The sequence below is a fragment of the Cyanistes caeruleus genome, chromosome 7 (genome assembly GCF_971803275.1).
Source record: "Cyanistes caeruleus chromosome 7, bCyaCae1.hap1.1, whole genome shotgun sequence".
NCBI lineage: Eukaryota > Metazoa > Chordata > Aves > Passeriformes > Paridae > Cyanistes > Cyanistes caeruleus.
In genome coordinates, this window is record NC_141707.1 from 18,641,479 (window position 1) to 18,662,356 (window position 20,878).

A 20,878-nucleotide genomic window follows, 5' to 3' on the forward strand; every position below is an offset into this window, starting at 1 on the left:
CTACTGATCACCATAGTGTGTTAAGTCTGTTTGGTCAGTGCACTGTTGATTTTTACATATTGTTTTGCAGCCAAGCAGTTAATCAGCTTCACCCAGAAGTTACAAGATGTTGTTGCTAAAGCAAGAGACTCCATGGCAACATTTGAATGTGAAACATCAGAGCCCTTTGTCAAAGTGAAATGGTTCAAGGATGGAATTGAGATTCATTCTGGAGACAAGTACAGGATGCACTCAGACAGAAAGGCTCACTTCCTTTCTGTATTAACAATTGATATGTCTGATGCTGATGACTACAGCTGTGCACTGGTTGAAGATGAATCTGTTAAAACCACTGCAAAACTTACTGTTGAAGGTAAGAAGCATACAGCTCAGTACCATGCCATACTGTTAAAGTGAAATCAGCTTCAGAAAGAAATAAAATTACTTAAACAGGCATCTAACACCCTAAGAAATTTTGAGCTGCTTTTCATACTTTTGGAATCCAGTATGAAAGTTTAGAGATGTATTTATGTTAAACCAGTTTATATAGATATATATTCCCTTAGGCTCATTTAATAACAGTTCTTTTCTTCAGGAGTATCTAATCAAGCTTAATCACAAATAATTTTATTTGTGATTTTTTTTTTTTATTTTATTTGCCTTTAGGTGCTGCAGTTGAATTTATTAAAGAACTTGAAGATGTTGAAGTGCCAGAATCCTTCTCAGGTGAACTTGAATGCGAGGTTTTCCCAGAAGATGTGGAGGGAAAATGGTATCATGGTGATGTTGAACTCACTTCTGGTCTCAAACATGTGATTACATCCCGCCGTGGTCGTCAGATCCTCACTATTAAAGATGTTAATAAAGAAGATCAAGGAGAGTATAGTTACGTTGTTGACGGAAAAAGGACTCAATGCAAACTGAAGATGAAGCGTAAGCATTTCTTATATTGTCTATAGACTTGATATTTTCTATATTATAGCATGTATTATAACTATATCATTGTATCCCATAAAGCTTTAATGTTCAATATTCTGCCTCTTTTAAGTATTAATTAGCTTCATTTAATTCCACAGCTCGTCCCATGGCAATTCTTCAAGGACTTACTGATCAAAAAGTGTGTGAGGGAGATATCGTGCAACTTGAAGTCAAAGTCTCCCTCGAAAATGCAGAAGGTGTCTGGATGAAAGATGGCCAAGAAATTCAATCAAGTGACCGTATTCACATTGTGTTGGATAAGCAATCACATATGCTGCTCATAGAAGATGCCACAAAGGAAGATAGTGGAACTTACTCTTTTAGTGTTCCTGATCTTGAGTTGTCAACCACTGGACAGATCACAGTGTACAGTAAGTCACTATGTTGATTTTGAAGGTGTGTTTGATTTTTGTCTCCTTTAAAGGAGATGCCTTTTTAAAGACATAGTTTTTCTCATGGTGAATATATTTGTAACTTGGCAGGTGTGGAAATAGTGGTGCCTCTAAAAGATGTTCACGTAATTGAAGGAACAAAAGCCATCCTCGAATGCAAAGTTTCAGCACCTGATGTGTCCTCCTCAAAATGGTACCTAAATGATAATCAAATAAAGACTGATGAACGTGTGCAAGCTGTATGTAAAGGCACTAAACAGAGGCTAGTGCTCACCAGAACCCATGCATCAGATGCAGGACGCTATAAGCTAATGGTTGGCAAAGTGGAAACAAGCTGCAATGTCTCTGTTGAAGGTTGGTGTCTTTTAAGATACACAGTTCTTTGTGAAATAATTTATTTAAAAACAAAAGTAGCGCAAACAACAAATAAATCTATAATTTATTCTTTTTACAGAAATTGAGATTATTAGAGGTCTTCATGACATCACCTGCACTGAAACACAGAATGTGTCCTTTGAGGTTGAGCTCTCCCATTCAGGGATTGATGTAATTTGGCATTTCAAAGGCCAACCCATAAAGGCTGGTCCTAAATATAAAATTGAAGCACGTGGCAAAATATATAAATTGACAGTGGTGAAGATGATGAAAGATGATGAAGGAGAATATGTCTTTTATGCTGGAGAGAAGAAAACATCTGGGAAGCTTATAGTAGCAGGTTAGTAGGGTTAAAGTCCAGGGGTTTTATTTCACTGTGGAAAAAGTACCCAATGGACTTGTAGAAATTGTGTTGATCCAGAGGGAGTTTGTCTTTAATTTATCCTTTTTTTATGTTCTCCTTGCTTTTCCCCTTATCTGTTGTGATTAGTACAATTTGAATTCTCAAATCTTTTAAGTGTTAATATATTTTGCTAGATCAGAAGCACAGTATGAAATGCTGTATTATACTTTTGATGTAATTAATATAAAAAGCAGGGAGATTTTTCCTATGTGTTCTCAGTGTACCTGTGCTGATGATAAAGTAGAATAACTAGGATAGAAATGAGAACACACATTTTTGTAATGTTCAGGTCATGTTCTAGTCCTGATTTTTCACAGAGCTCAGAATGACTATGGGCATGCTGCAAATTAGAGCAAAGAATTCCAGCATCTACTTTTTGTTTCTGTATGGGGGAAAGCTGAACAGCAACACAACAAAACAACGTGCTTTTTCTTCCCAACAGGCGGTGCCATTTCAAAGCCTCTCAGTGACCTGACTGTGGCTGAGTCCCAGACAGCTGTTTTTGAATGTGAGGTGGCAAATCCTGAATCAGAGGGCCAGTGGCTACAAAATGGTAGACCATTAGCTACAACAGATCAGTACCGTGCTGAATCCGATGGTGTAAAGAGAAGGCTTGTTATCCCTGCAACAAAACTGGAGGATATGGGTGAATACAGCTATGAAATAGCAAGCTCAAAGACATCTGCTAAACTGAAGGTTGAAGGTCAGTATTTTTTATAACTGATGTCTGTGAGACTTATTCCAGCATCACTCACTATGTCTTGGACCAGGCCTAAAACACAAGCAAAATAAATCAAATTAAAAACTCCAAACAAACCCCCGAGCTTATCCAACAACAACAACAACAACAAAAACTAAACAAACAAATCCCCAATTAACCAACCAACCAATCAACCAAATAACCAACCAACCAACCAGACAAATAAAACCCCAGAAACCAAACATTTTCTCATGGATGCTATGAGTAAAGCTTCCTTGCTGTGTTCCCAGCACACCACTTCACTGGAAACTGTATAAGTTACCATATGCATAAAATGAAGCACCATTATTCAGTTTTATTAGAATTATTACATTTACTATAGGCTTTAATTTTGATCTGTTTTGTCAAGTTTTTTTAATTTTGTTCCTTTTTTTCCCTAGCTGTTAAGATAAAGAAAACACTAAAGAACTTGACTGTGACAGAATCACAGGAGGCAGTTTTCAGTGTAGAGCTGACCCACCCTGATGTGATAGGAGCTCTATGGATTAAAAATGGTGTTGAACTTGAATCAAGTGACAAATACGAAATTACAGTGAAAGGAACTGTTCACACATTAAGAATAAAACGCTGTGTTGTCACCGATGAGTCTGTTTACAGCTTTAAACTTGGAAAAATAGGAGCAAATGCCAGACTTCATGTGGAAAGTAAGCCATTCTGGTTTGAATATTTGCTGTAATGTGTGTTTTGAAATTCAAATCATACACAGTACTGAATATTGCTGACTTTTTTCCTCAAGCTGTCAAGATCATCAAAAAGCCAAAGGATGTGACTGCTTTGGAAAATGCTGTCGTCTCATTTGAACTGAGTGTTTCCCATGATACTGTGCCAGTCCGGTGGTTCCACAAAAATATTGAGCTTAAACAAAGTGATAAATACAAAATGATCTCTCAAAGGAAAGTTCACAAGCTTATGCTGCATAATATATCTCCTGATGATGCTGGGGAATACACAGCTCTTGTTGGGCAAATTGAGTGCAAAGCAAAACTGTTTGTGGAAAGTAAGTATTGTAAGAAAATTGGTATATTAATTGTTATTCCAACACTCAGCAACCTGACCTGACACTTCATAGCCTGTTACCCTTGTTTTTTTGCAGTTTTCCAAACATACTAACTTTTAGAAAATTCTCTCTTGCCTTTTTTCCCCTCCTTATAGGCATACACATCACAAAAACCATGAAAAATATTGAGATCCCTGAGACCAAAACTGCCTCCTTTGAATGTGAAGTTTCTCATTTCAATGTGCCTGCTGTCTGGTTGAAAAATGGTGTGGAGATTGAAATGAGTGAAAAGTTCAAAATAGTTGTGCAAGGGAAACTCCATCAGCTCAATATCATGAACACAAGCAGTGAAGATTCTGCAGAATACACCTTTGTCTGTGGAAATGATAGAGTCAGCGCAACCCTGACTGTAAAACGTATGTAAAAATTAAATTAACCAGAATATTTTTCAGTTACCAGTAATAAGTTCATATTAACACATAATGAAACTCTGACAAAAGTAGCAGACTGTAGAGATGTTTTTCAATAACACTAAATAGCCTCAATAGCATTCTTTAAAGAGCTTTAGAAGCAGTGGACTTGAAATTCAGATCCTGTGTTCTTCTCTTTAGGCCAACATGCCTAAACGCCAGGTCATTGTAGACCAAATTTGGATTCCTATGTCATTCAGTAGTTGTGGGACGTTTAATTGTAATACTGATTCTGAACCCAAAATGTACCTTGTAATATTTCCAAAATTGTCTTAATGGAATTGAAGCATCTCTAATCTGGTTAACATGCATTTGAAAGGAAGTAAAACAGAATGGAAAAAAGCAAACCATGTCTATTCCTTTCCTTTTAGCCATCCTAATTACCTCCATGCTAAAAGACATCAATGCTGAAGAGAAAGATACAATAACATTTGAAGTTACTGTTAATTATGAAGGCATCTCATATAAATGGCTAAAGAATGGTGTAGAAATAAAATCGACTGATAAATGCCAGATACGAACAAAGAAGCTTACACACTCCCTATCCATAAGGAATGTGCATTTTGGAGATGCAGCAGAATATACTTTTGTTGCTGGACAAGCAGCTTCATCAGCCACTTTATATGTGGAAGGTATTTTCTCTCTTGATTTGTATGTTTGTATGTGATTTCTAGTGGCTTAAATAACTTCACAGCACTCATTCTACCTTTTTCTGCCCTAGCTCGTCACATTGAGTTTAGGAAGCATATTAAAGACATCAAAGTGGTGGAGAAGAAGCGGGCTATTTTTGAGTGTGAAGTTTCAGAACCTGACATTCAGGTCCAGTGGATGAAGGATGGGCAAGAACTCCAGATTGGTGATAGGTAAATTATTGCTTCTACACCATATTAAGTTTTGGTGTGGGTTTTCCCCCAGGAAATACCTAGCTCACTTTATTTTCCGATGTGCTCAGGATGAAAATTCAGAGAGAGAAATACGTCCATCGTCTCATCATTCCTTCCACAAGGATGTCTGATGCTGGTCAGTACACTGTAGTAGCGGGTGGAAACACATCCAGTGCCAATTTGATAGTGGAAGGTCGTGACATTCGTATCAGAAGTGCCCAGAAAGATATTCAGGTAAGGCCTGAATACAGATGAATAAATATTTCATAGCTTTGTCACTTTAAGAATAATGCAAGGGAAGAGCAACAATATCTAACTAGCAAGAGTCATAGCACAAAAATCTGTAATCATAAGGTCAGAACCTTCACCTAGGAAACTGAAAAAACAATATTACTTCTATTATTCTACTTTTTCAAAGGTCATTGAGAGGCAAAGAGCTGAAATTGAATTTGAAGTCAATGAAGATGATATTGAACCACAGTGGTACAAGGATGGTATTGAGATCAACTTCCAGTATGAGGAAAGATACAAGTATGTGGTGGAAAGGAGAGTTCATCGAATGAGCATCTTTGAAACCACTTACTCCGATGCCGGGGAATATACTTTTGTGGCAGGACGGAATAGGAGTTCTGTTATGCTTTATGTGAATGGTATGTGGCCCCACAACCAATGTTTTGACTGCATTTATTACTCAGTGGTTTTCTGATTTTTATATGGCTTCTCTGGAATTTTAACTCTTGAAAGAAAAGAAAATACCATAGCAGTCCTTTTCCCATGGTATTTACTTAGACCAGAAAATTCTTGAGTCTAAATAAAACTATTTTGCCCAAAAGGATAGATATGCCTTTCCAGAGTGATCAACCTAACAATTCCTGGGCACATTTTGCCAGAAACACTCACAGCAACACAGCTAATTATGTTAAGGCACTTGCTGTTAAATCATTCTTCCTGTATCAAGGCAAAGGGTGGATTTTCATGGGCACAAAAGATTAGGAATAATAAGGGGGTTGGTTTTGTTTGTTTAATTCTTTTCAAATAGTTTTCAATCACTAATAACATCAATAATGAGATTTCTCTCTCTTTCCTTCTTTGTCCTATCTCTCTTTGCCACCTTGCTTCCCCCAATTTTCAGCTCCAGAGCCACCCCAGATTATTCGGGAGCTAGAGCCAACTACTGTGGAGTCTGGCAAACCTGCCCGCTTTTGTGCTATTGTATCAGGCAAACCCCAGCCCAAAATTTCCTGGTACAAAGATGATCAACAGCTTTCTCCAGGTTTCAAGTGCAAATTTCTTCATGATGCACAAGAATATACTCTTTTGCTGATTGAAACTTTCCCTGAAGATGAAGCAGTGTACACCTGTGAAGCAAAAAATGACTATGGAGTAGCTACAACTTCAGCTTCACTTTCAGTTGAAAGTGAGTTTCTCAAGCTCATAACAAAATTTTGTGAAACAAAATTTTCATTCTTCATCTTTAAAAATCACTTTTTTCTCTTTTTTTTTTTTTTAGTCCCAGAAGTTGTCTCTCCCGAGCTAGAAATGCCAGTGTATCCACCTGCTGTCATAATACCACTACGTGATGCTGTTACATCTGAGGGACACTCTGCTCGTTTTCAGTGCAGAGTTTCTGGAACAGGTGGGTTTAATGAAATTCTGTACATCTTTCCATCTCTCAAAATTTTTCATCTTGAACTCAGAAAAATATTCAGCAATATATGTGCTGGGATCAGTCTTCCCCTAGAAGTACAGATCCTTGACACACATTTGTAGCCAAGTGTTACTGACAAGTTTCTGTTAAACATGTCAACAGTGGCATCAAGTATGGAAGTTTTAAATTGTCATAAACATATTAAGTGTTTCTAAAAAGATCTATTTCTCACAATTTATCTTTGTAAACTTCTCAGCATTTTAAATGCTAACTCATGTTGGAAAACTCCATCAGTGAGTGAAATATGGAGTTTCATGGGAGAAAAGCAGTATTGTCAAATGAACATGATGAAATTTCTGAAGACACACACTGCCATGTCCTTAACTATATTAACTGTCTGAAACTGTGACTCAACCTTTTTCCTAATAGTTCTAAGTGTCATTCTGCAAACATTAAAGTGTGGCTACTTTATTTTTCCTAGCATAAAAAGTGTTTGTTAATTGTCCTTTTAAATGTAGATTTTACTTAAATAAGTTTTGTTGGTTTTTTTTTAATTTCGATACATAGAATGTCACTCTGCGATTAAAATATCTTTTTCCTTCACACACAGTCACATAAAGCTACTATTCTTCACTTAGCAAATGGCCTTGAGTATGACTACTAAGAAATTATTCACATAAACTGCAGAGTAAGATCCAGTTGACACCCCAAAGAATTTAAAATTATTTCATGATAAACAAAATTCCAAACTTAAAATAATCCTGTGTGACAGATCTATAAAAAATAATATTAACTGGTTACACACATGTATATGCAAATATATATAATTTGCATTACCGTCCCTTGAAATAAAACTCCAGTTGATTTTTGGGGTTTTTTTTAAAAAGATTTGCAACAAACCTGATTCTGCTTTAGAAGTGCTGCTAGAACTCAGAAAATAGATGTTGGAAATACTGGCACCAATACTTGGTGCAATGCATGCTAGTATAACTTGTTTTAACAGAACTGTATGTGAATGCAGAAGCTGCATTTACAGCACAGAAAGTAAGGATTTCATCTAGGTCACCCATTGTAGGTGAGAAAAGACCTCAAAGATCATCAAGCCCAACTGTTAACCCAGAACTGCCAGGTCCAAAAATAAACCATGTCCCTAATTACCACATCTACATGGCTTTTAAATATCTCCAGGGTCTGTGGCTCTACCACTTCACTGGGCAGCCTGTTCCAATGCTTGACAACCCTTGCAATGAAGAAATTTTTCCTATAGAAAATTTCCTTTTTCAAATACACTATCCAAACAGATTTGCATGCCTTTCACTTGTGTTATAAAAACCTTTTCTATTAGGTTAGGTAACTCATGATTGCAAGCACAGTTTTAATGGTACACATTGTGCAGCTGGCTATTAAAAACATGTTTCTGGTAATAGTAATAGCACACCATTTGAGTAACAACATATGATTCATGATGTAGTATTGTGACAGGTGGAGAGAAAAAGTTAAATTCTCTAGATGCTTCACTTCTCTCCTAAATCTACAAGAATCTATACAACATTTGATAAAGGAATATATAAATCTTTCTTGAGAAATATGACAAGTAATATTTGCAACAAAAAGAGGAAAGGTACTGTGCTTAGCAGAAGAACATTCTGGTTTAATTTCTTTACCTGACTAGCTCAAGATAGATATTTTATAGCCTGTTTAATCATGCAACTGTGGGAAAATAACATTTTTAAAAAGACACTTTCTCTAATTTTGGTAGTACAAAAATATTTTTAATTTTTTACACTAACAGAGTTATGGAAGAATGATTTTTACTCAATACTATGTCAGCACCAGAATCAGTTTTCCCATATAAATATTTCCAGGACACAAATCAAAGCCTAAAGCAACAATTATGTCACTTTACACTCATCATACTTTACCAGAATAATACAAGGCACATTTAAATTTAGATGTTTGAGTCTAAGATTTTAGAAAGATATAAATATAAAATAGTTCTGACTTCCTAGTACAATATCATAACTTGCACCTTTTTTTCTTTTCCTTTCTTTTGCCTGAGCAGATCTGAAAGTGTCTTGGTACAGCAAAGAGAAGGAGATCAAGCCATCGAGGTTTTTTAGAATGACTCAGTTTGAAGACACCTACCAGCTAGAGATTGCTGAAGCTTACCCAGAGGATGAAGGAATCTATACCTTTGTGGCGAGTAATTCTGTAGGCCAAGTGACCAGCACTGCTACCTTGAAGTTAGAAGGTACACTATGCAATTAAAGAAGTTGTCTTGTTCAGGTCATGTTCCAATAATCATCTTAATATACACTGATACTTATATGTGAGTTGTTGTCTGTCATGTTGTCTTTTAATTCAATTAATTGCTTTCATTTACAATGTCCACAGCATACACTTATGTCTCTAAAATGTGTCGTGAACAGAAAAATGTATTTCAAGATTTTTTCATGTTCCATGCCCCCTTTTCATTTACTTCAGTCTTAGAATCTGTCATGCATCAAAGATGGTAAAAACCTTCTTTCTAATGCAAGTTTTTTGTTTACACATTCTTTGATTTGCCTTGTGAAGACAATCTAGTACGAGTTTTTGTATAAAATAAACTACTTTGAAAGTTTTGAAAAACATCTCAAATAGAGGTATGTAACAGATACTTGGGCAACTGAAGGGAAATACTTGACATTCATAGGAATTGATAAAACACTGATCAAAGTTTTAGAGCAGAAATACTGTTTGGAGAATTTGCTGTTCTATATTGTCCTTGATATTATTTAACCATGAATATTTTGTTTTCTTTTTGCAATATATTTTATAAATGATGAATGAAAATAATTCATGCTGTTAAGTTGCAAGTTAGAAAAAAATCTTGAATGAGAGAGAAAATTCACTGTAGTGTAGGGTAAGAAATTAAAAGTTGGCATGCTTCTTTTCAGGATTTAAAAAGGTTGAAGAAGTTACATCAGAGTCCCCTTGGCATGTTTCTTCATCTGTTTCACTTAAGGAGGAATCTGTTGGCCAAAGGCCCACCTTTATCCAGCCTATTTCAAGCTGCAGGGTATGCAGCGGGGAATCAGTCAGATTTCAAGCTAGAGTCTCTGGCAGGCCCAAACCAAAAATCCAGTGGTTTCATAACCAACAACTCATGTTGCCAAAAAAAGACTTAGTTTTCCACTTTGACGAGTCTACAGGCACAGCTATACTCATAATAGTAGATGCTTTCTTAGAGCATGCTGGCCAATACTCTTGCAATGCAAGAAATAGTGCTGGAGAAACAACTTGTACAGCTACACTTACGGTGACTGCAGAAGGTAAAGCCCCATTTTTACTTCAAAGGGATTCAATTTGTTGCATACCACACTATGCTGTTACTAATTTTTTCCTTGTTTCACACCTTTTCATTCCCACCTAACTTTAATAGTACCCTCAGTACCTCAGTAACCCAGCCACTCTCATTTCTCATTTCTTGTCTTTTAAGATGTAACATTTGGAAATTTTCAAGTTTGTATCTCAATATAGGTCAAAGAATAGAAATGTTTAATGAAGGCATTCAGGATTTTAAAACAAATTATTTAGTGATCTTTATAGCAGTAACTGAGGTATTTTGCACTATTCTGTAGGGAAAAAAAAAAAAAAAAAGATAAAAAAGAAAATACCTACTTTAAAAATACCGTAAGTTTCCAACACTAAAATGGACCACTTTAGTGAAAGAAAAGACAAGCACCAACTGAGCATCAACTGCATGACTGGCTTAGGCATCACTTGTCATTCATTCATGTGAATGGATAACTTCTGTGTCAACAGAGTAGTATGTCTGGCATGCTCTGTTTTCAAGTGAAAATCATTCATTTTCATCCTCCATGCTGTTTGATTTTGTTCAGAGCATGGCCCAGTAAAGTTCTTTAGATACTAATGTTGTTGTTTTTGTTACTTGATTACACAGTGCAAGCCCTAGATAGGCAAAGTTCTGGGAAAGATGTAAAAGAGTCTATCCGGTCACAGGCTATATCAGAACTTCATGTTTCTCCTTTCACAAAGAAGAACATTGAATCTTATCAAAAAGAATTTAAATCAATGCAACAACCACCACAGGAATTACATGTACAGGTTTTTGAAACTGTATCAGAAAGTTTGACCATGAAGGCTACATCAATTGAAGAAATTAAAGCAGTGCACACATCAGTCCTCTCCCAAACATCTCAGAGCACCAAAATCTCTATGACGACTTCTCAGGAAGAGAAAGATGTCCCTCCAAAGATTCTCTTGCAACTCAGAGACCTAACTGTGAAATGTGGTGACACTGCTCAGTTCATATGTGCTTTAGAAAATGAATTCTTTGACTTTCTTTGGGCCCATGAAGGTGAAAAGATAGAATTGTCTGAAAAATTGAAGATATCACAAAATGGAAATGTTCTTCTGCTCACAATCCTAAATGCCCAGCTGACAGATCAAGGACTGTACAGTTGTACTGTGTATAATGACTATGGAGGGACAACAACTTCTGCAATACTAACAGTCAAAGGTGGTTATCTGACTTTTAACATTATCACTTACCTTTTGCATCTTCATTATAACTGCCTAGAGCTCACTCATATTACCTTTATTATCAGTATTTACTTGAGAAAGCTCTAGTAATAATTCTCTGGGTTTTTTCCTCCACATTTACAGCTCTATTCATAAGTGACATGAGCAGTATTGGGAAGCTGGTACTGTAACTGTGTGCTTCTTCCCAAAATGTCACAGATGTCTCAGGCTTTTTATTCCTCATATCCTTTGTGACATGCAGTGAGATGAAAAGCAAAACAGGCTTGCAGGAATTTTTATATTTTTTTAATTCCTGGAGCAAGAGTTTAAGGAAGAAAAGAATTTCAGATGAAATTTCAAATTAGATACCAGGTCATTTCAAACTCCAGAATGTTTGCAACAAATCCAAGATTGCAATTCCAAAGCTAGCAGTGTAAGTTAATGTTCTTTAAAGGATTAATGGGTGCAAGTATTGCATTACTGCAATAATGAACTGTCCTCTACCTTTCACCCTTCCAAACATATGTGTTTACTTTTTGCTTAAACTCCTTCTATCACTTCCTGACATCCATGTATTAAAATGTTAGTAGTGTTACCACTAGTGAAGACACAAAAATGTATTTTCACCACAGGTGATAGTGTTTCTGATGAGTTCAAAGGAATCAAGACCAGAAAATTAAGATGAATAATAAGAAAGGCATTGACCCTGTTGATTTGGCCCTCAATTATTGAAATTTCTTTCTTCACTATAGAGCTGTTAAAAGCACTTTACATACTGCTGCTACATTCCAAATTAAGGCTCTAAATTAGAAGCAAAGGTGTGGGGTTTTTTCAGTCACTGTGGATCAAGACTCGGTCACGTGAAAGACCCACAGACTTAACTGGTACCTAGAATTAGCCTAACAGGAATAGAGCTCTTAAATATGCACTCATGTTTAATAGCACTGTTTTAGCACTAATATACAGCATATTTTGTCAATACTAATTACTGGGTTTTCTCCCCATAAGTAGAAGGATTTTTTTAAATTCCTGCAAAACATTTGACCTAATCCTTTTCCTAACTTTATTCTTACCTAGCAAAAGAAGCACAAGCCAAAGCAGTAACAAAAATTACTCTTGAATCAGATACTAAAAGCTTTAAAGCAGCCAAAGATTGTCTGTTTAAAGCATCTGAAGTTAAGCAAGAATCTTCAAAGAAAACCTCCAGCTTGTTTATATCTACATCCCAAAGACCACATGAAACTGAGAAGCAAAGAAACAGAGTTTACTATCCTGATGTTGTGCCCTGTGAAGACATCACAGAAACTGACGCCAAAGCACCAGAGTTTCTTGAAACTCTGCCTTCAGAAACTACTGTAAAAGAAGGAGATGATGTGTTTCTCTTTTGCATAATGAAAGGTGTGCCTACACCTTGCATAGTCTGGCTGTGCAACCAGCTAATAGTTGAGGAGTCTGCACTGTGTTCCATAAAACATGATGGGCCACTGTGCAGTTTAAGATTGTTGAAAGTTGGTCAGGACCACGAGGGTATATACAAGTGCAGAATAGTTAACCCTGCAGGACAAGCCGAGTGCAGCACCCATCTGAAAGTGACAGGTTGGCAACTGCATGTTCCTTCCAAGTATCAATTCCTCATGCATAGCATCATAATTGCATTCCACTATATTCATTCCCTAGGAGATGATAAAGAACGAGAAGTATCTCATTAGTCTGTGTATTGCTGAATGTTTTCTTCAGGGATTTACGGCATGATAAAGGCATGTTATTTTAGGAACTTTTCCCCACCCTGCAAAAAGAAAGCAAATCTTATAGAAAAATGTACATTGCAAACAAGTTTGAAAATATTTGATTATTCTCAAAATTTATCAAGTGTTTGAATTGTTTGGCATGCATTTATGTGTGTGTGTGTACATGTGGATTTATGTCTATTTGCAAAACAGATTGGATGTTTTTACTATATGCTATATAAAGTGCTGATTGGCGCATTTAACAACTATAGCTCAAAAATCTTTGTCCTTTTTTATTCTAGCTGCTGAAAAAATTGTTCATGAGAAGCTAGAGGAAGAGGTTGAAATGGAAGTGAAAGGTACAATCACCAAAGAGAATAATTAGTACCAGTAATTATTAATGTTGTGAAACGATTTTATCAGCTTCTATAAAGTGTCTGATGGGGAAAGACATACTTTAAAGCATATTGGAACATGTTGCATGTTTGTTTTGATATGCGAAGGGTTACCTGCATTATAAAGTTATTTAAGTTTTAAAATATGTTTAAAACTTCAAATCTATAATTGTGCAGCCATATTTTTAACTTTTACTTCATGCTTTGCAGCTGTTCACAGAGCTCTTATATGTTCAATTTCCTTTTGAATGCATGGAATAGTTTACTTGAGAAGGAAGTTATAGAAATCTTAATTGTATTACTTTTAAACAAGTTCGCAGCCTAACATTAATTGATTCAATGGACACTATTGGATGGATAGATGAAGTATACTAGACAGCATTCATTGTTTAGGTTATGTGAAAGCTACACATTCCCATTGATTCCTTGCACTTTTTTTTACATACATTAATTCATCATTATACATCTCTTACCCTGGCTTGCAGATAGCATATGTGGTTCATGTTGCTTGCTTTTTTCCCCCCGTGCATAACACTGTGAAGTTAGTGGCTGTATTAGTTCGAATAAACGCCTTCTCATTTCATGTTACTTACTTTTTAAAAAAAAAATATATTTCAAACTATTTTTCTTCAATTGTTTGAACATAACTACAAACAGAGGGGTCAGAAAGGGCGTTTATTCTACTGTCTGCAAGTCAGGTAAGATTTTCTTCTTTGCCACCCAAAGACACACAGCTTTTCCAGGCAACAAAAACATACACGCAGAAGAACATGTTATTTTGAAATTCTTTTTTTGCTTGTTCAAGAAGAAATTTCCTCAGTCTGAAGAAAGAACAGACAACGACCGATTTTCGTGTCAATCTTTAAAACAGAGCAAGGCGTTGCGTTTATTCGAACAAATATGGTGAGTGAATTACTTTTTTTTCCTGGGTGTGTGATGAAATCTGTTGCATGCCCATTTTTTTATTTTTATATTCATATATTTGTACTTTTTTACAACCAGGCGGTAGGCAGAGCGTGACATGTGGTAACCCAGTCTCCTTCTCTTGCAGAGCAGCACGGCGTGGTGGACTTCGCGGGACGCGGCACAGCGTCGGTGCTGGCTTGCCCCCAGAACCGTAAACCCATCTTCACACAGGGACTGAAGTGTAGGTCTGTCTTGGAGGGGGACCCGGCATTCTTCCTGTGCAAGCTGGTGGCACGCCCAGCACCACACATGGCCTGGTTCCACAACAACCGGCCCGTCCTGCAGGACCGCCGCAAGGTGATTCGCACCGAGAGCACGGAGCACACGCACTGCGCCAGCCTGGAGCTGCGGGACGTGCGGGAGCGCGACGCGGGCAGCTACCGGCTATTTGCCATTAACACTGAGGGCTCGGCCGAGTCCACCGCCTCACTGCTGGTGGCTCGCAGAGGCGAGCGGCGGGGCTCGGGTCTCGCCGGGAAGGCAGAGTGGATGCGGCAGAGCTGGGAGTGCCTGCTGCAGCAGCGGCGGGAGGACCGGCTGCGGGTGGTGCTCCGCTGCACTGGCTCACCCTTCGACAAGGGGCAGGAGGCTGAGCCCGGGCACCTCTCACCGGGCCGGGCCATGGTACGGACCATCCGCTTCCAGAGCCTGCCGCTGGCTGGGCCCTGCCGGCCAGGGCTGGCGCACGGCAGGGAGCACAGGGGCACGGTGGCTAATGCTGAGGAGCTGCTGGATGAGGAGACTCGCTGGAAGCTGCAGAGGCTGCGGGAAGCAAAGAGGGCGGCACTGAAAAAGAAGCAGGAATCCCTCATGTCCGCGCCCCGGGAGGGCCCTCCTGGGAAGCCGGGCCCACTTAAGGTGGCTGCTAAAATGGTTGGCTCCAAGCCCCTCACAGTGCAGGTAGTGAAGCAATACTCCAGGCCCAAGGCCCTGGGGGAGAGATGGCAGGTGCAAGGTGGGCTCCTGGAGCCCTGCCCACCCCTCTTTGTACAGCAGATCAAGCCCCAGGAAACTGTTGAGGGGCAAAGATGCACTTTCTCCTGCCTCTTCCACGGCCGCCCACAGCCCACCGTCACTTGGTACAACAACGACAAGCCCGTGGGGCGCATCCAGGGCACTGCTGTTCACACCTCCGGGTGCTGCTCCACACTGACCTTCCCATCTGTGCTCCCACAGCACGGTGGCACTGTCACCTGTGTGATCTTCAACCCACTGGGCACGGTCAGCAGCTCAGCCGGACTCCATGTGAGGCAGCAAATGCCAGCCTATATGTACATGAAGAAGGAAAAGGAGGAAATGAAAGTGGAGAAGAAGAAAGAGGAGGAGAAGATGAAGGAGGAAGAAAGGGAGAAAGAGAAGAAGGAAGAGGAGAAAGTAAAGGAGGAGGTGGAAGAAGTTGGTCAGGCCTTTGCAGCAGAGAAGGGACTGCCAAATGCAGTTCCAGACTCAGACTTGCTGTCGTTGCCTGTGGAAATCAAAATCACTGCTCCCACTCCAACGCCAGAGCAAGACACGGAGATGAAGGAGACCCCACGACTCTCTCCAGAGCGGGCTGCTTCCACCATAAGGCACAAATTTAAGTTTTCATTTGATATGGGGAATGAACCACCCCAAATTGTGACAGAAGCCCCAGCAAATATTCATTGCCGTGAAGGAGAGGAAGTGGTGCTGGAGTGTGCTGTGTCTGGACAGCCCCCACCAGTTGTGAGCTGGTCCTTGAACGGCCAGAGCCTGTCTCCTAGTGGGAGACTGAGGTTTGAAGAAGGCAAGAATGGCATGTACCGTTTACACCTTCAAGAAGTCTCTGTCACAGACGCTGGGCGGTATTGTTGTGTGGCCACAAACGTGGCTGGAACAGCACAGACTACCTCTGAGCTGACAGTGCAGCCCAGGGCACCCAAGCTGTATAGCAAGGGTGGAGGCACTGAAGAACTGCCTTCCATGGACCATGTTCTGCACCTCCAAGGCCTCAGCATACTTGGGAAGAATGAAGAGGAACAAATTGCATGTTCCAAGGAGGAGGAAGCTCACCTACCTTGGTCCCTGAGGTTGTCTCCACCTCCTGGTGAGCAGTTGGAAGATTGTGAGGAAACGCCTCACATCAGGGAAAGTGAGATGGAGGAAACAATGGTTCTGGATATCACAGAAGTTTATGCAAGGCGAGAAATGGGCAATGCAGAAGAACGGGTGAGTTATACAGATGGTATTTCTGAAATGAGGCAGCACAGGGGAAAAGCTGTCTCTGAGGAACACAGCTTTGGAATTGATACCACTGAATTGCACCCTACCATATCCAGGGAAGGATGTGAACTGGTGGCCAAGGACTCAGGTCACTTCTCTGAGGAGCTGGAGCCTGAAGAAGGCAAGGTGCTACCGCATACAGATATTCTGTCCTGGGACATCTTGAAGTCACCATTTATGGAAATGCAAGGGCAAACATGTGCCCCTGAGCAGTCTGCTGTGGCAGGGGAGTGTAAGGATTTATCATTTAAGGAGGTGCAAGGGCAAACACGTGCCTCTGAGCCATCTGATGTGGCAGGGGAGTGGAAGGATTTATCATTTATGGAAGTGAAAGAACAAACATATGCCTCTGAGCAGTTTGCTCTGGCCAGAGAAGGTAAGGATATATCATTTATGGAAGAGCAAGGGCAAGCACATGCCCCTGAGCAGTCTGCTCTGGCAGGGGAGTGTAAGGATTCATTGTTTATGGAAGAGCAAGGGCAAGCACATGCCCCTGAGCAGTCTGCTTTGGCAGAGGAGTGTAAGGATTCATTGTTTATGGAAGAGCAAGGGCAAGCACATGCCCCTGAGCAGTCTGCTTTGGCAGAGGAGTGTAAGGTTTCACAATTTTTCATTCCTATATCACCTGTGGTGCAAGACAGAAGTGAAGTCTGCACGGAGTGTGATGCCCCTGCCTGGGAGGCAGTGACTCCTGATGTGCCTCTTGTGGAAGAGCCAAGTGTGCCCCACCTGCAGGACCACATTGCAAGCACCCCCACAAAGGAGGAGTTTGGCTTTTATGAATTCTATGCAGGAGAGCAACAGGAGGAACTGGACAAGGAACAAGAGACATCAGTTACAATTGAACAGGACATTAAAGCTGATGTAAAGCTTCTTTGTAAAGAAGAAGTGATTGCTGATGGTGATGCCACACACTGGGAAATACAAAGTGACAGGCAAATGCTGCAAAAAATGGACTCTGATGCATGCAGGCCTTCTTTGGATCTAATCCCCACTCCTCCTGGCATAGAAAACTCAGGTCAGGTTTTTACTGAGGAAACTGAAGTTCATATGGAAGAAGGGCATTTCAGAGAGCAGGTGTTGCCACCTGAGCCTAACACTGAGATAGTGTTTGATCTGAAGAAGTTTGCAGAGTCTTTCCCGGCTGAAGAGACTGTGTACACAGAAAAGGCACAAACCCCCATAGCACTGGAAAGTGTGGAGATCATCACCGGGATCATCTCCCCTGTGCACCAATGTGATGCGCATGAGGAAGAGATGTCTCTGAGTGAGGAGCTGCGTCACAGCTACAGGATGCAGCATGAGGAGGTTGATGCCCAGGAAGAGGAACAGCCAAGAGAAATCACAACAGCTGATTTGCAAACTCCTAATGGGGACCTTGGCAGTGTAATGATATCTGCTGAAGAGGGACATTCTGCTGAAGAAGTTCAGGAGTCAAAGATGAGTGTCTGTAGAGAGGACTCACTTCAGGAAAAAATTAATGAATTTCTAGTGGAGCCCACACCAGGTTTCCAAAGAAGAGTACAAGAAACACATGTGTGGGAAAGTGGGGAACAACTGGGGACTGCAGACTCCCAGAGTGACAGCTTTATTATGGACTTGAAAAAAGCTGCACATGAAAAGAAACCCCAGGCTGGGCAGCAGGCTGAGAAAGATGATGCTCCTGGGACAGAAAAGGTCTTTGAGCCAGGGATGAGCAGCTTCACCTGTGAGAGGGAAAACACAGATTCCCCTGAGGAGGTGCTCAGAAACATTCAACAGGAACCAGCCACGACCAAGGGCTTCTCTTTTGGGAAACTCATACTTGGGTTAGTAATGGATGATCCTGTGGCACAGAAGGAGCAAAGGAAGGAGTCTTGGGACAAGAAGAGGACTCCCACTGATGAAGCCTCTGAGAATAGCCTGGGTGGAGAAGAAGTATGGGAGGATACTTCTGCAGGCCCAGAGCCCAGTGCTGTTCAAATCTCAGAGCTGGAGCCTGATTTGTCCCTGGCCAATTATTTAAGATCCACCGGGATATATGAAACTCCAAGTCTCAAAGGCACAGTTCAGAAGCAGCAGCAAGAAACTATAACTTCGCTGGAAGTGGAGGAGGTTACTTTCAGCATGGTTTATGATTATTACAACAACCATCAGGAACTTGCCCGGCCCTTCTCTCCTGAGTCGGAAATGTCTATAGAGCTGGAGAGTGGGAGCAGAGAGGAGTCACCTGATTCAGACCGCTTCTACACACCTCCCTCCTCTGTGGAAATCTTTGAAACTGCTTCATCAGCATCCTACCACACACCACTCAGCTCACCCGAGCGCTACTCCACACCATCTGAGGGCTCAGGGTACAGCACACCACCTGAGCGCTACTCCACACCGTCGGAGGGCTCAGTGTACAGCATGGCTCCTGAGCACTACTCCACACCTTTCGAGAGTTCAAAATGCAACACACCCTCAGAGCAGTATTTCACACCCTTTGAGGGACCCTACTCTGCATCAGGGGACAGCACGCCACCGGAACGCTACCGGACACCCACTGGGGAGTACGTGGATGCCCTGACCATACTGCCCTTCTGTGAAAGGAGGCATCAGCCTCCAGACCAGCCCCAGGCAAATGGGTTTATGACCCCCTGTGAAGCCCTGGAGCCGTCAGGCAGGGACAGGCCACCAGCATTCCTCAAGGCATTGAGCAGGAGGAGATTGTATGAGGGCAGCACATTGACATTTGTGGTTGAGGTGGTGGGTGTGCCCAAGCCAGGAGTGAAATGGTATCATAATAAGTCTCTGATGGAGCTGGATGAGAGAGTGCAAATAGAGAAGGATGGGAACAAATATGTTCTGGAAATCACTAATGTCCAGAAAGCCGATGAAGGACAGTATCTGTGCCATGCAGTGAACATTGTTGGGGAAGCTAAAAGTATTGCAGAGGTGGAAGTTTTGCCTGAAGATGGACGGTCGCTGGCACTGCCACCCCCTGTCACCCACCAGCATGTTATACACTTCGACATGGAGCAAAACACATCTTCAAGGTCCCCTTCCCCACAGGAAATCCTCCTGGAAGTGGAGCTCGATGAAAATGAAGTGAAGGAGTTTGAGAAGCAGGTCAAAATCATAACCAGTCCTGAGTTTAGCCCAGACAAGAAGAGCATGGTGGTTTCCCTAGATGTACTTCCACTTGCCTTGTTAGAACAAGCTGCAGGCTTAGCAGCAGGAGAGAATGAGGATGTAAAGATTGATTTCCAAGTAACTGAGATGCCTCCACGCTTTGCTGTGCCCATTACAGATATCAAGGTGACAGAAGGCTTGGATGCAGTTTTTGAGTGTGTTGTAACAGGCACTCCACTCCCAGTAGTTCAGTGGTTCAGAGGTGACATGTGTGTGACACCTGGCACAGGGAAGTATGTTGTGAGTCAGAAGGAGGGACTTCACAGTCTGAAGGTCCAAACTGTAGGATCTTCTGATAGTGGCTTGTATTGCTGTCAGGCAATGAATAGGCTGGGAGAAGCAACATGCAAAGGCTCCCTTGTGGTCATTGCTCAGCAGGAAGCGAGTGCAGTGAGCAGTGAGGCAGTCACAGGCTGTGAACCACACAGTTCCCAGAAGTGTGACTTACTTTTAAGCAAGACTGTGAGCCCAGGTGACCAGTCAGAAATAGAGCTGGAATTTGAGTTTGAGCCACACAGAGATGACTCAGAAAAAGCAATCCAACTGCTAGCAGTGACTCGAGAAGAGCAGGAAGTGGAAGGGGAGAAGCATGTCAGCATTAGTTTTGATGTGTTTGCCGAGCCATCCGAAGAGGAACGGGTTGAGTTTAGGGCAGAGGACTCGGAGAGCTGCAGTTTTGAGTTCCAGGTCACAGAAGCTCCTCCCAGATTTGTGAGGCTCATTTCTGACTACAGTACATTTGTAGGTGCCTCAGTGTGTTTCCAGTGTCTTGTGAGTGGTTCTCCCCGTCCAAGTGTCTGCTGGTACAAGGATGGGGTGTTGTTGGAAGGGGATAGGTACTGTGAGCAGGAAGAGCAGAACGGCTTGCACAGTCTTACTATTGAAGACCTGGTGCAAAGTGACAGTGGACAGTACAAATGTGTAGCTACTAACAGGGCAGGAACTGCTGAGACTTCTGCTGTGTTAACATTATACTAAATTTCCAT

At 41.0% G+C, this 20,878-nt stretch overlaps 1 protein-coding gene across 1 annotated transcript in view; it reads left to right on the forward strand.

The window, feature by feature from the left end:
• TTN (titin) overlaps window positions 1-20,878 on the forward strand; it is a 240,259-nt gene that overhangs the window by 26,313 nt on the left and 193,068 nt on the right. The window contains exons 27-45 of the mRNA XM_086898524.1: window positions 71-352; window positions 646-912; window positions 1,056-1,328; window positions 1,440-1,703; window positions 1,804-2,064; window positions 2,570-2,830; window positions 3,268-3,531; window positions 3,624-3,884; window positions 4,040-4,300; window positions 4,726-4,986; window positions 5,076-5,217; window positions 5,307-5,472; window positions 5,657-5,888; window positions 6,371-6,655; window positions 6,749-6,874; window positions 8,949-9,137; window positions 10,830-11,408; window positions 12,488-13,006; window positions 13,440-13,496. Coding sequence (XP_086754650.1) covers window positions 71-352; window positions 646-912; window positions 1,056-1,328; window positions 1,440-1,703; window positions 1,804-2,064; window positions 2,570-2,830; window positions 3,268-3,531; window positions 3,624-3,884; window positions 4,040-4,300; window positions 4,726-4,986; window positions 5,076-5,217; window positions 5,307-5,472; window positions 5,657-5,888; window positions 6,371-6,655; window positions 6,749-6,874; window positions 8,949-9,137; window positions 10,830-11,408; window positions 12,488-13,006; window positions 13,440-13,496 — 4,950 coding nt within the window. The remainder of the gene's footprint in view (window positions 1-70; window positions 353-645; window positions 913-1,055; window positions 1,329-1,439; window positions 1,704-1,803; window positions 2,065-2,569; window positions 2,831-3,267; window positions 3,532-3,623; window positions 3,885-4,039; window positions 4,301-4,725; window positions 4,987-5,075; window positions 5,218-5,306; window positions 5,473-5,656; window positions 5,889-6,370; window positions 6,656-6,748; window positions 6,875-8,948; window positions 9,138-10,829; window positions 11,409-12,487; window positions 13,007-13,439; window positions 13,497-20,878) is intronic.